Source organism: Tamandua tetradactyla, chromosome 15 (assembly GCF_023851605.1).
Source record: "Tamandua tetradactyla isolate mTamTet1 chromosome 15, mTamTet1.pri, whole genome shotgun sequence".
In the NCBI taxonomy this organism is placed as follows: domain Eukaryota; kingdom Metazoa; phylum Chordata; class Mammalia; order Pilosa; family Myrmecophagidae; genus Tamandua; species Tamandua tetradactyla.
This window is the reverse complement of record NC_135341.1, coordinates 11,314,076-11,328,057: the sequence shown is the minus strand read 5'-3', so window position 1 is coordinate 11,328,057 and position 13,982 is coordinate 11,314,076. Positions and strand designations below refer to the sequence as shown.

General features: G+C 40.2%; 1 protein-coding gene across 2 annotated transcripts in view; it reads right to left on the bottom strand.

Moving 5' to 3' along the window:
- Positions 1-11,296: 11,296 nt before the first annotated feature.
- Positions 11,297-13,982, bottom strand: part of LOC143657854 (uncharacterized) — a 68,251-nt gene continuing 65,565 nt past the window's right edge. For both annotated transcript variants that reach the window (XR_013162981.1, XM_077130354.1), the window contains 2 exons: positions 12,726-12,757; positions 11,297-11,502 (listed from right to left, as the gene is read on the bottom strand). Coding sequence is in view for 1 of the 2 variants with exons in the window: in XM_077130354.1 (XP_076986469.1) it covers positions 11,424-11,502; positions 12,726-12,757 (111 nt within the window). In the remaining variant the exon portion in view is untranslated. The remainder of the gene's footprint in view (positions 11,503-12,725; positions 12,758-13,982) is intronic.

Genomic DNA, 13,982 nt, shown 5'->3' with positions numbered 1-13,982 from the left:
GTATTTTGTGTCTGTCCCTTTTGACTCCTGTTCTAGATTGTGGGGTGGAGAAGGGTGGGCTGAAGAGAGTTTGTGAGGCATTTTATGGATGCTCTTGGAAAAGCCACCTGGGTGTGGTTGAGTCCCAGAGCAAGGCCGATTCTAAGAACTTGCATCTGAGGAGATACAGCATTTCACTGAAGCTAAATTTCGGATCTCTTCATGACAGATCAGAGCTGAGATTTCTGAAGTCCCCCAAGGGCCACTGCATTGCTCCAAGGCTCTGAGTAGATAAAAGTATTGGTCTATCTAAGGAAAAGTATTGGCCTATCCAAGGAAAGACTAGTCAGCAAAATGGGGTTTGGTCAGAATTGTTAACTTAGAAAGAGAGATCAATATTGGCCCCAGGTGAGAGGAGGCCTCCAGTGGATGGGTATCTCCAGCAGCATGGTTGTTCCTACCAGGCGGAAGGAGATCTTAGCCTGATGTCCTTGAACCGTCAAATTCACCTAAATAACATCTTTATCCCAATGCCTTAATTTCCAAGCACCTTCTAGTCATGACTTGGCTGCGTCCAATGTAAAATCTGCCGACAGACATAAAGATCCTACCTTCCAGATCCCTGCATGGGCTTCAGGGGGACTGAGAATTCCCTGGAATTGCGTGCACAACACTGTGTGTAAGTGAGAAGGCACTTTGTCCTGAGGACAGGGAACTTCATGTTCATCAGATTCTCAGAGGGCTCCACAATACCAAACAATGGACTTAGCATTTATCTGGGTGAGTTTTCTCATTAAGGTTTCCTCCTACTGTCCAGACTGAGGGCAGGAATTCTGTTTCATTCACCATTGCTTTCTCTGTTAATCCAGTATTTGATGACTGGCTAATAGAACAATGCTCATTAAGTGTTTGTTAGAGCAAGAATGGAAAGAAGGAAAGAAAGAGAAGTAAGGAAGAATGGAGGACGGGGCGGGGGGGTTGGGTCAGTCACATAAACCTGAATGTTCTGGAGCTGGTGACAGAATTTTGTTTTCGTGATAGAATTTTCACTGGACATTAATAAACAGACCTTCTGGTTTTTTTGCAACAGTCCCATGGGTGTGGTAATAGATTTTCCCCGGGGAATAGATCTGTTCCTGACCCCTGGTCAAAACAGAATTCTTAAGCCTGAAAGCTCCTGGCCAGAGCCTGGGCGTGGGTGAATTCACAAGTCACTCTGCGGAGCTCCTACTGGCTTTTGTGCCAGCTAGAGGAGGAGAGCTTCAACTTTCCTGTAATTGCATTCCTATTGAAACAAAGGCATTTGCTATCTTCCCCACAGAGCTGGGACATTTAAAGCCAGTGTTCCCGTGCCTAGCAAGGTGCCAGCACCCAGTAGGTGGCTCAGCAAATACCGAACAAGTGAATGTTATGCTATTTTAGGTCACTGATAAGATGTAGATTATGCAATAGTTTTTGTCATTGTACCTAAAAACATGATTGATCACCCACAAGTTACATGCTATAGCTTGCAACTACAGACTTTCTAAAGTAGCAAACTAATGAGAATTCAAAAGGACAAATCACGACTAGTTTTGAAACACAGTGCCTCTGCACACACACAAAAGTTTGATAGAACATGGAACAACAAGCAGATGCTCAAACCCACCACCTTGAAAGACTGGGGGGTTTCCCATACCTTGCTTGAGACGTTCTGAGAGGCAGCAATTTCATCTTGGTAGGTAGTAGGCTCCAGCCTTAAAAATTGTCCTTTGGTTTTAATCTTTGGTTTCTTGGTGATAGGTGAAAGCTGAGGAAGCTGGAAATTTCTGTTCTGTGAGGATTGCAAGTGACTTGGGTCCCTATCTTATTCTCTCACTCTCTTTTTTTTTGGTATTTCTATGCACACATATGCACATACATGCCTTTAGTGTCTCTTCTGGGAGAAAAGGTAATACTCGTATGATGGTTTGTTAGTTACCTATTGCTGTGTAACACATTACTCCCCAAAAGTTAGTGACTTAAATCAATAAATGTTTGTGTTCTCACTCAGGTTCTGGAGTTGGGAATCCAGATGCAGCTTAGCTGGGAGGTTCCGGTCCAGGGTCTCTCATAAGGGTGCAAACGCTCAGCCGGGGCTGCAGCTGGGTCAAGGCTTAACTGCAGCCGGAGGATCTGCTTCCAAACATAAGAATAACTCACACGGTGGCTGGCTGGCTGTAGTGCTTGGCTGGCTGTTAGACAGAGGCGTGAGTTCCTTTCCACATGGGCGTCTTCATATGGCTGCTCACTCAGGGTAGCCTGCTTGTCCCAGAGAGAGTGAGTCAAAAGAGAGAGAGAGGGTAGAAAGCCAAACACGAGCCGCAATTCTTTATAACTTAATTTCAGGAGTTACGTACCATCACATCACTTCCCTGTATGTTATTGGACACAAAAGCAACTGTGATACCATATGGGAGAGGAAGACACAAGGGAGGGGGCCACGGGGGACCATCTCAGAGGCTGGCTACCACAGGAAGTTTTCAAATATATCCAAGAATTCTTTGACATTCCTCCCTTCAAAAGGTGGAGCCCAGCTTTCTCCCCTTTTAGTAAGAGAGGACTTAGGAAACTGCCTTGTCACAAACAGAATCTGGCAGAAGTGATGGCGTGGGACTTTCTAGATTAGGTCATAAAAGGCAAGCAAATAAAATCTACTGAAGAAAGAGTACAAGAGCGACCTCTTGGATTACTCTGGAGGAAGACAGCCTTCACATTGAGAGGACAGTCAGGCAGCCTTACGGAGCGGCCCACAGGATGGGAACAACCAGCACCAACTGGCCAGCCACAGGATAAACTACTGTCAAGCCTTCAGCTGAGTGCAGCCCCAGCTGACATTCTCACGAGAGGCGCTGAACCAGAACCACTCAGCTAAGTTGCTCCCCAATTACTGGCCTACAGCAAATACGTGAAATAATACAGTTATTTTAAGCTGCTAAATTTTGGGGTAATTTGTTATGCAGTAATACATAATTAATACAACATGCTTATGGAATTTCAGGGTTCTTACTTGCAAATAACAGAATCCACTCTAGTTAGCTTAAGCAGAAGAGGAAGGTATTAAAGGAATTAGGTAGCTCATTGTCTAAGAGAACTGGAAGATCAGGCTTGGAGCAACAAAGCCACATCACCTCCAGTTGAGACCTTTCTGCTGCCATTTCTGGGCAGAGACCCAACATACTCTAGCGACAGGTGCTGCCACTAGGACCTCTGCCATTTTGCCTCTGAAAGTCCCAGAGCCTTACTTGAAGAATGGATGCCACATGGCACCTGCTTTTTCAACTACCTTACTTCTAAGCCAAAGCGCTATATAAGGATTAGATCATAGTTCTGTACTCTAGCTACAACAGAGGCTGGAAAGCAGATTTCTGACATAGGCATGTTCAGACGTGTAAGATGGGAAATTCTACAAAATAGGGAAGATATTGTAGTTAGTGGGTGGCCCAAAAACAAAAACAAAAAACAACTAACCAATACCTACTCTACTCATTATTTAAAGTTAAATACCACAGCATTCTTCTATATTAAACTTCAATTATCGTTCAATACCATCTCTCTCCTCAATCCTCAGGGAATAGCACAGATAATTTGATATACATCCCTCAACCTCTTTTTCCTCCAAGTCATCTACTTTAAATACTACTTTAAATATGGGTTTAGGGCATGCACCTGGTGAGATTCGAGGGCATTCTAGCCAGATTTAAGCCTTTGCTCAACAGATACCACAGTCTTTATTCTGTATGTACCCTCTTCCTTTAATTATGTACATTTGTAAATAATGAATGACATTCCCCTCAAGAGATTTTCTAATTTTATCTATTGATCAAAATTAAAATCTGACCATAATTCCTTCTCTGGGGAATGATGCTGTGTGCCTGTAAGTAAAGTTATAAGCATCACAGTCCCATGCGGGCAGGGAGGACGTTCTTTCCCAGCTGGAAAAATCCAGTAAAATCTCATTAATTCAGATTCCCTAAATTTGGAATTTGTGTTTATTCACCCTTCTCTGTAGTGAAGTTTGCCTTTTCACTTTCTCTGGGCAAAGTAATAAAATAAATAAGCTGAAATGCAAAAAGAATGTTTCAGTAGCTGCAGCTTTAGAAGGCTTTAGCACACAATTTATTTGCGTCTAAGTAGAATTTGCGACGTAGAAGTAATTAATTTTTTCCTCCATTGAAAGCAGCAAAGATGAAGACTAATTCTATCAGAATCTGCAAGAGCTTCCTGACAAGACTGCCATAAAATTGCACTCCTTGCTTTAAACAACAGCAAAGCTGGAATTTATATGGGACTTTAAGAAATAGCATTCACCTGAGATTATGATTCAATGACAGTCAATGACTTAGTAGAATTATTCAGGACACAGGAGCTCCCAAAATGTTTGCCAAAGTTGTCCTATAAAAAGATAATATAAAAATAGAGTGCAAGCAAAATTGAGATACAACAAGAACATAATTATGAATTCCTTGAATAATTAAAATAAAAACCTGTCACAGCGAGACTTCCGGGTCAAGATGGCAGCTTAACAACGTGCACATTTTAGTTCGTCCTCCAGAACAACTACTAAATAACCAGAAACAGTACAGAACAGCTCCTGGGGCCACGTCAGTGACCGGACACACAGTGTACCCCAGTCTGGACCAGCTGCGAGCACGCCCCAGAACCATGAGTTCCCAAAGCTGCAGTAGCCAGCGCCCCTCCCCCACAGGCCGCTTCCCAAGGGGAAAGGACTTTACCAGCAACAGGGCCGGGGCACAATCAAACGCCAATTGTGGAACTAATTAACAAATTCTGACTACTAAAAATAGGCCCCCAGCTTAGGTGAACCTGATCAAAGGGAGGTTGCTCATTTTTGCCCTGGCACCAAGGGGGCAGGACTGACAGAAAAAGGGGAAAAAAAAAAAAAGAAGGAAACAGAGGTTTTTGTGGCTGTGTATCTACAAAGGCTTGACTGCCTCTGGATACAGCAGCAGGTCTTTTCAGGCTGCAACTGCCCCAGGCATAGGCAGAAGTGAGCTCTTTTGGGGGGCTTATCTGGAGCTTGTGCCTTCCCCAGGGGATGGGTGAAGCCCCACCCAGGTGGAATCCCTCCATCAAGGAATTCAGACACCAGGGCTTGGTAATTTGAAGCCATTAAAACCAGCCTACAACCTCTCCTCTGTCTCCACCATGCCCCCAGCAGGGAGAGACTGCCAAAGTTAAAGGTACCGCATCATCTTATGCTGGTGGGACCTGCAGTCAGACAAGCGCCACATACTGGGCAGGATAAGAAAAACAGAGTCCAGAGACTTCACAGGAAAGTCTTTCAACCTGCTGGGTCTCATCCTCAGGGAAAACCGACGCAGGTGACTCTTTCTTCCTGATAGGAGGCCAGTTTGGTCTGGGAAAATCTGGCTGGGGTCTATAATATCTAAGTAGACCCTCCTAAGTGTGTGTGGAGGAAAGGCACCACACAAGCAGGGCAAGAAACAAGAAAGCAAGAACTGAAAAATTCTCTTCTGTTAAACAAAACTTAAGCTAAAGGTCCAGATAAAGCTGAACGGAATGTCAGAGAACAGATAGACAACAAATTCATCCAGCAAGAAAACCCTAGGTAAAAGAAGTGAAAGCAATCTCCAGAATAAACTAATTAAGGTAATTAAATGCCTAGACACCAGCAAAAAATAACAAATCACACTAGGAAAATTGAAGATATGGCCCAGTCAAAGGAACAAACCAGCAATTCAAATGACATACAGGAGCTGAAACAATTAATTCAGAATGTATGAACAGACATGGAAAACCTCATCAAAAGCAAATCAATGAATTGAGGGAGGATATAAAGAAGGCAAGGAAAGAACAAAAAGAAGAAACTGAAAGTCTGAAAAAAACAAATCACTGAACTTATGGAAATGAAAGACACAGTAGAAGAGATGAAATAAAAATGGAAACCTACAATGGTAGATTTCAAGAGACAGAACATAAGATTTCTGAACTGGAGGACGAAACATCTGAAATCCGACAAGAAACAGAATCTATAGGAAAAAAAATGGAACAATATGAGCAGGGACTCAGGGAATTGAAAGAGAATATGAAGTGCATGAATATACGTGCTGTGGGTGTCCCAGAAGGAGAAGAGAAGGGAAAAGGAGGAGAAAAACTAATGGAGGAAATTATCACTGAGAATTTCCCAACTCTTATGAAAGACTTAAAATTACAGATCCAAGAAGTGCAGCATACCCCAAAGAGAATAGATCCAAATAGACATACTCCGAGACATTTAATAATCAGAATGTCAGAGGTCAAAGAGAAAGAGAGGATCTTGAAAGCAGCAACAGAAAAGCAATCCATCACATACAAGGGAAGCCCAATAAGACTATGCACAGATCTCTCGACAGAAACCATGGAGGTGAGAAGACAGTGGGATAATATATTTAAATTATTAAAAGAGAAAAACTGCCAACCAAGAATTCTATATCCAGCAAAATTGTCCTTCAAAAATGAGGGAGAAATTAAAACATTTTCAGACAAAAAATCACTGAGAGAATTTGTGACCAAGAGACCAGCTCTGCAAGAAATACTAAAGGGAACACTAGAGACACATATGAAAAGACAGAAGAGAGAGGTGTGGAGAAGAGTGTAGAAAGGAAGACTATGAATAAAGGTAAAAAGAAGGAAAATTAGATATGACACATAAAATCCAGAAGGCAAAATAGTAGAAGAAAGTACTACCCATGCAGTGATAACACTGAATATTAATGGATTAAACTCTCCAATCAAAAGACATAGTCTGGCAGAATGGATTAAAAAACAGGACCCATCTATATGCTGTCTCTACTCAAAGGACACGAGGCCAAGGACACAAACGGACATTTACACACCAATGTTTATAGCAGCATTATTAGCAATTACCAAGAGATGGAAACAGCCAAAATGTCCATCAACAGACAGTTGGCTAAACAAACTGTGACATTTACATAAGATGGAATATTATGCAGCTGTAAGACAGAATAAAGTTATGAAGTATGTAACAACATGAATGGACCTTAAGGACATTATGCTGAGTGTGATTAGCCAGGAACAAAAGGACAAATACTGTATGGTGTCACTGATATGAACTGACATTAATGAATAAACTTGGAATATTTCCTTGGTAACAGAGACCATCAGGAGATAGAAATAGGGTAAGATATTGGGTAATTGGAGCTGAAGGGATACAGATTGCACAACAGGACTGAATATAAAAACTCAGAAATGGACAGCACAATACTACCTAACTGTAATACAATTATGTTAAAACACTGAATGAAGCTGCATATGAGAATGATAGAGGGAGGAGGGCTGGGGACACAAATGAAATCACAAAGAAAGATAGACAATAAAGATTGAGATGGTGTAATCTAGGAATGCCTAGAGTGTATGATGATAGTGACTAAGTGTACAAATTTAAAAAGTGTTTTTGCATGAGGAAGAACAAAAGAATGTTATTACTGCAGTGTGCTGAAAATAGATGGTCCTTAATATTTTAAAATTTCAACTAATGTGTGAGACTAAAGCAAAAAATGTTTATTTGGTATAAAAAAAATAAAATAAAATAAAAACCCATCACAGGTTGGTCAAATTTCTGAAATTTGAGAAATTGGCATGAGGAGAAGCAGAATACACTTAGGAATCCTATCTTTTCAGTGTAGACAGTCCCTGATATATACCCACGGCATGCTGTTGTTCAGTAAATGGGCTCCATGTACAAGAAACTGAGCCCCTCAATCCCTGAGACAAATGGAGGTTTCTGGAGCCCTGCACCCAGGAAAGCATCTCTGGCTTCTGTGGCCTTGCTTCTTTAGTCCCATGAGCCACGCAGATATTATCACCTTCCAGCTGTCCTTATATGGGAAACTGTAGAAAAAAAGAGGGCCTCTCCTTTGCACCATTTTCTTGGCAGTTGCTCTGAGTAACAGCTCTCCAACACCTTATTGTGTGTGCTCTAAGAATGGTGTTGATGACAGAGTCCACTACCATTCCACAGGCTCTTTTCTTATACCCTTCCTGATTTGTAATTTTTTAAATATTAAAAGTGACTCAAAACATGACACCAAAAGTACAAGCAACAAAATTAAAATATATATATATATATATATATATAGAGAGAGAGAGAGAGAGAGAGAGAGAGAGAGAGAGAGAAATTGGACCTTCTCAGAATTAAAACCATTTTGTGCATCAAAGAATGCATCAAGAAAGTGAAGAGAAAACCTACGGAATGGGAGAAAAATAGATGGAAATCGTATATCTGTCAAGAGTGTAATGTCCAGAATATGTAAAGAACTCTTACAACTCAACAATAAAATGACAAACAACCCAGTTTTAAATTATGATGATAGGGATGGAAGCAGAACCCGTGTATTGTGTTTAAGCATGATAATTAATATCATTGAATTGTGGTATTTAATATAATAAATAGAGTGCAAGCAAAATTAAAGCTGATTAATGAAAAAGGAAAAGAAGGGGAAATTTTAGGTTGTATATAAGTTACCACACACCCTCCTCCAAAAAAAAGCAGAGAAATTTATAATACAATATAAATGGGGAAATAAAAGGGCCTAAGACTTGAACAGACATTTCTCCGAAGATAAACAAATGGCCAATAAGCACATGAAAAGATGCTCAGCATCATTAGCCATTAAGGAAATGCAAATCAAAACCACAAGGATAGGGGTACAAAGGTAGTTCAGTGGTAGATTTCTCGCCTGCCATGTGGGAGACCCGGGCTCAATTCCCAGCCCATGCACTTCCCCTAAAACAAACAAACAAATAAAAAACCAAACAAGCAAAAATTCAACAAATGGTGTTGCAATAACAGGATACTCACATGGAAAGAGAATGAAATGTGACCCCTGTCATACAGCATACAGAAAAAAAAAAAAAAAACACAAGGAGATCAATGAGATACCACTTCATACCTACTAGAACAGCTATTATTTAAAAAGCAAAAACATGAAAAATGACAAGTGTTGGTGGAGATGCAGAGAAATATGAATCCTCGCACATTGTTGATGGAAATGTAAAATTGTGTAGCTTCTGTGAAAAATGGTTTGGCTGTTTCTCAAAAAGTCAAGCATAGATCTACCATATGACCTAACAATTTCACTTCTAAGTAATAACCAAAATTATTGAAAGCAGGGACTTGAACAGATTATTTGTGCACCAATGTTCATAGAAGCATTGTTCACAATAGGCCAAAAATGGATAGGCAACCTAAGTTTCTATCAATTGATGAATGGATAAACAAAATGTATGTCCATAGAAAGATCCATAAATGGAACATTATTCAGCTATAAAAAAGAATGAAGTTCTGATACACGCTCAACATGCTTGAACTTTAAAGACATCATATCGAGTGAAATAAGCCAGACACAAAAAGACAATTATTGTATAATTCCACTTATATGAAATGCCTAGAATAAGCAAACTCACAGAGGCAGATAACAGATTACAGGTTACCAGGGGCTGGGGAGGGGGGCAGAATTTAATGGGTACAGAGTTTCTGTTTGGGGTCGTGGGAAAGTTTTGGTAATGGATGATGGTAATGGGAGCACGACTGAATCGTCCATATGAAAGTGATAAAATGGGAAATTTTGTGTTGTATGTATGTTATCACATACACACACAAAATTCTTAAAAGTGCTTCATGACTATTTTTAAATGCAAACATTACAGAGGCTGATAATTAAAAAGTGAAATGCTCTTCTCCTCTCAGGCCTGCCTCCCAGTGTTAATTGTGTTAAAAGTTTGGCTTATGTCTTTGCAATTCTTTTCTCCAGGCATGTACAGACTAACTTCTATCTGTTCTCTAGCTATCAGCCGATCACACTATCCAGCCATCAACCATCCATCCGGTCATCTGCTTATCTAGCTGTAATGTGCTCGCTACTGCCTGCAGTAAAGAATGCATGTTCACCGGAGAGTGATTAGACTAAACAGCTGTATAAGCTAGGATTCTTTCTAGTGCAAGTAACATAAAACTCCATATCATCTTAAGCATAGAAAGAATTTACAGGCTTATCTTACACAAGAATTCATGAGTAGCTCTAATTTCAGGTGCAGCATGATTCAGGAGCTCGATGACATCATCAGGATGCTGTTTTTCTTTCTCGCTCCCTTCTCCCTTCTTCCTCTACGTTGCTTCATTCCCAGACTCCAGAGATGGCCCCACACCCTTCTGTGATGTTTCCTGTTACTGCCATAACTAAGTACCACAAACTGGGTGGCTTAAACCAATAAAAGTGTGCCCTCCCATAGTTCTGGAGGGTAGGAGTCCGAAATCAAGGTGCTGATAGGGCCATAGGCTGTCGGTTCTAGGTTCCTGCCTCTCCCAGGTTCTGGTGGTTGCTGGCAATCCTTAGGGTTCCCTGACTTGTGGCAGTATAACTCCAATCTCTGCCCCTGTCTTCACATGTCCACCTTCCCTCTGTGTCTGTGTCTCTGGGTCCAAATTTCCCTCTTCTTAAAAGGCCCACCCTAATCCAGGATGACTTCCTCTTAACTAGTTACCTCTGCGAAGATCCTATTCACAAATGTGGTCACATTCACAGACACACCCAGGTTAGGGCTTGAACATACCTTTTGGGTATGTTCCACAACATCTTCCAAGTTCAAATCAAGTAGAAATGTGAAGAGCTCCAGTCTCATTGGCTCGGGCCAACTATAAAATAATCAACCTCCTGCCCCTTGCTAGTATTGTATCCCATTATCCTGCTTTATTTTCCCTAGACATGTAAATTAAAAGTATTTTTTACTCATTGATCATCTGTCTCCCCCACTAGAATATAATAAGCTCTATGGAGGTAGTGTCCTTGTCTGCCTTATCCCTGCCCTGCATCCCAGATCCTCTCAATAAATATTTGTTGAATGAATGAATGTAAGTGTGAATCACGATGGCTAGGGAAATACCATGCACTGATCGATCTGGCTTGAGTCACATGATACCCAAAGTTGCCTGAATGAGAGTTGAGAAGGTGGTACCCCAGAGGGCAGTCAGTGTTCCATCAGCAGAAGAAAAGTGAATGGAATGGATTTTGAGGGGGCAAAACCCAGAGTTCTACACATTAGCTAAGCTTAGATGTGGATTCCCAATGGTGAGACAAAATACCTAGCGCTATGTTTTACTATCAAGTTTGCCGATTATTAGCTAAAAGATCCCTTACAAGTCACTTTGCTTCTTAAACTTTGGCTAGCCTCATGAGTGAAATAAGAAACAGACAACTCAATGTGACAACTACAAGTGATAAATACAAAGTGGGCAACTCCAGGAAATTCCAGGAAATAGTAGCTTTTATTATATTTATGGTCTTTGATATCCATTCCCAGTGATCATATCTTTTTGATATTTTAAATAAAATCCAATGCAGACCCCAGTTCAAAGCCCCATATGTGAGAGAACTAAAGGTTGATTAAAAAGTTGCTCTGCTTTTTGAAAGCAAAGTTACCAGAAGATTTGACCTGAGTGTGGTGTCTCTCTGAGGCTGGAGGCTGCCAAAAAAACCAAAAAAACAAAAAAACAAGGATTTGAAAGATATTCCTGGCAGGGGCTGTTTTAAAAATATTTAACAATTGTCCAGCTAGGCATCAACCAATGAGAATGATGATCTGGGTCAATTAAATGGACACTGGCCTTAACTCACAGGTCAGTGTCCTCAGGCCTAGGACACACTGGCTAGAGGCCATTTGAGTAAGATGTCACTTTTAGCCAAACCAGTCATCAGGGTTCAGCCATACAGCTTCACATCAGGAGTGGCCAGAGATGATAACAATCCACCACACTGGGCAGACATCTCCATCCCCATTTGCAGTCATGGTGAAAGTTGTCATTTGTGGCACTATAGATGGTAGCAGCCCAACTCCAGGACTTTACCATGTTAAGCCAGGGACTCCTACACTTGAAACAGGCCTGCTTAATTAACTTGACCATATGGCCATTCACATACTGGTGGCTCAGAGAAACTGAGTGTATGAACTGAGAACCGCCCAACAGCTCGGGCCAACAGTCAGTCCTAAAATGACATGGGTGACGCTGCAATCCCCAAGGATTATTGGAAGGAGGATAGGTCACCATGAAATTAGGGTTGTAAATGCAATTTGCAAGTATGGGAAAAGCAGATCATTACCAAAGACAGCTCTAGCTTTTTCTTAAGTCCTTTTTCTCAGTATTATTATAAAATTATTAAACTGGAAAAGTCAGGTCCCTGATTTCCGAGGCAAACCTATTCCTAAACCATGAAACATAGAAAGCAAGCTTTCAATCCCAAACCAGAAACTCCACATCCTCCCTTCATCAGGAATCACCTTTAAGCATAATTATGCACTCATTCTTAATTTTTCTTTAAGTCAATTGAACTCCCTCTTGCTAAAGTTTCTAGCTTCTTTGCTTATGATAAACCATTATCACCACCCAATTTCTAAGAACTACTTGAAATTTAAGCTAGTTTTTAAAGTTGTTTAAATTCTAGGAATTTATCCACTGTACTCACACTTTGAATATCTGTTCTTATTTCTATATTAAATGGTCTCTACAATGTCCTCCTATTATGATTTACTATACATGAGTTTGGAGATGCATTTTGAAGCTTATAATTTAAATCCAGTAAAATTCCAGGGGGCCTCTTTAAAACTTTTAGGCTGTTTCCTTGTCATGGCTAATGTTTGCTTGCAATTCTTGTCTAATCATGCACTAGAAAGGCACTTCTAAGTTTTACCTGAACAGGTGTTGGTGTGTCAAACAAAGTGGCTGAAAAGAGAAAAGGGAAAATTTTAGAAGTAGGTAGCCAGTGCTTTGGTGCATCCTACATTGTCTACAATGGCTTTGCATTACTTTCCTAATTAAAAAAGAAAATTACCTTGTTTTTCTTTTTCATTGGTTTCAAAAACAAAATCACACATGCATAGCATTTCCTTTTAAAAAAGGAGTTGGGGGCGGGCTACAGTGGCTCAACAGGTAGAGTTCTTGCCTGCCATGCTGGAAACCCGAGTTTGATTCCCAGTGCCTGCCCATGCAAAAAAAAAAAAAAAAAAAAAAAAAATGCAGTTGGCAAATTTTTCCTGAAAAGGACGAGATAGCAAATGTTTGTTTGGCTTCTCGGGCCATACAGTCTCAGTTGTGAGTACTCAGCCCTGCCTTTATAGCATGAAAGCAGCCATAGACAATATATATACAAACTGGTGTGGCTGTGCTCCAATAAAACTTTATTTCTGACACTAAAATTTGAATTTCATGCAATGTTCACTTTTTCAATAATTTAAAAATGTAAAAAATATCCACGGCTCGCAAGCTGTACCAAAAACAGGCAATGGAGCCAGATTTGGCCCACTAGTTGCAATTTGCTACTCTTTGTTCTAAAATATTAAAATAGCATAGGTCAGATAAAAAGTCCCTTTTAAACTTTGTGTCAATTCTAGTCCTCTCTTTGCTTTTTTGTTGTTTTCATTTATTTGTATATATTTTCACTTCCTATTATGGAAAATTACAGACATATGCAAAAGTAGATGGATAATATAAACTTCCATGTATCCATCACCAAGCTTCAACAATAATCACCTTATGGATAATCATGTGTAATCCAGACCCCCAACCACTCTGCCCTCTCCCCTTTGTTATGTGAAGCAAATCATATTTTATAAATAAATATTTTAGTATGCATTTTTAAAAGATGATGACTCCATTCAAATACCATTATCATACCCAAAGTAGTTAGGAATAATTTAACTTATTTTTTTAATGTTAGAAGCAGAATTTTAAATACTTCTTGAATAATAAAATATTTCCAATGACATCAAAACTTCATTATAGTATGGAGGTTTAAAATATGGATTCTAAAGCCAGGCTACTCACTTTTGAAAACTGACTCCATCACTTACTAGGTGTGAGATATGGGGGAAGGCATTCCTGAGTGCCACGGAGGCAGTGATAACCAAGCATGACCTATGTTCCCATCTTACCAGTCCAGCCACATGTA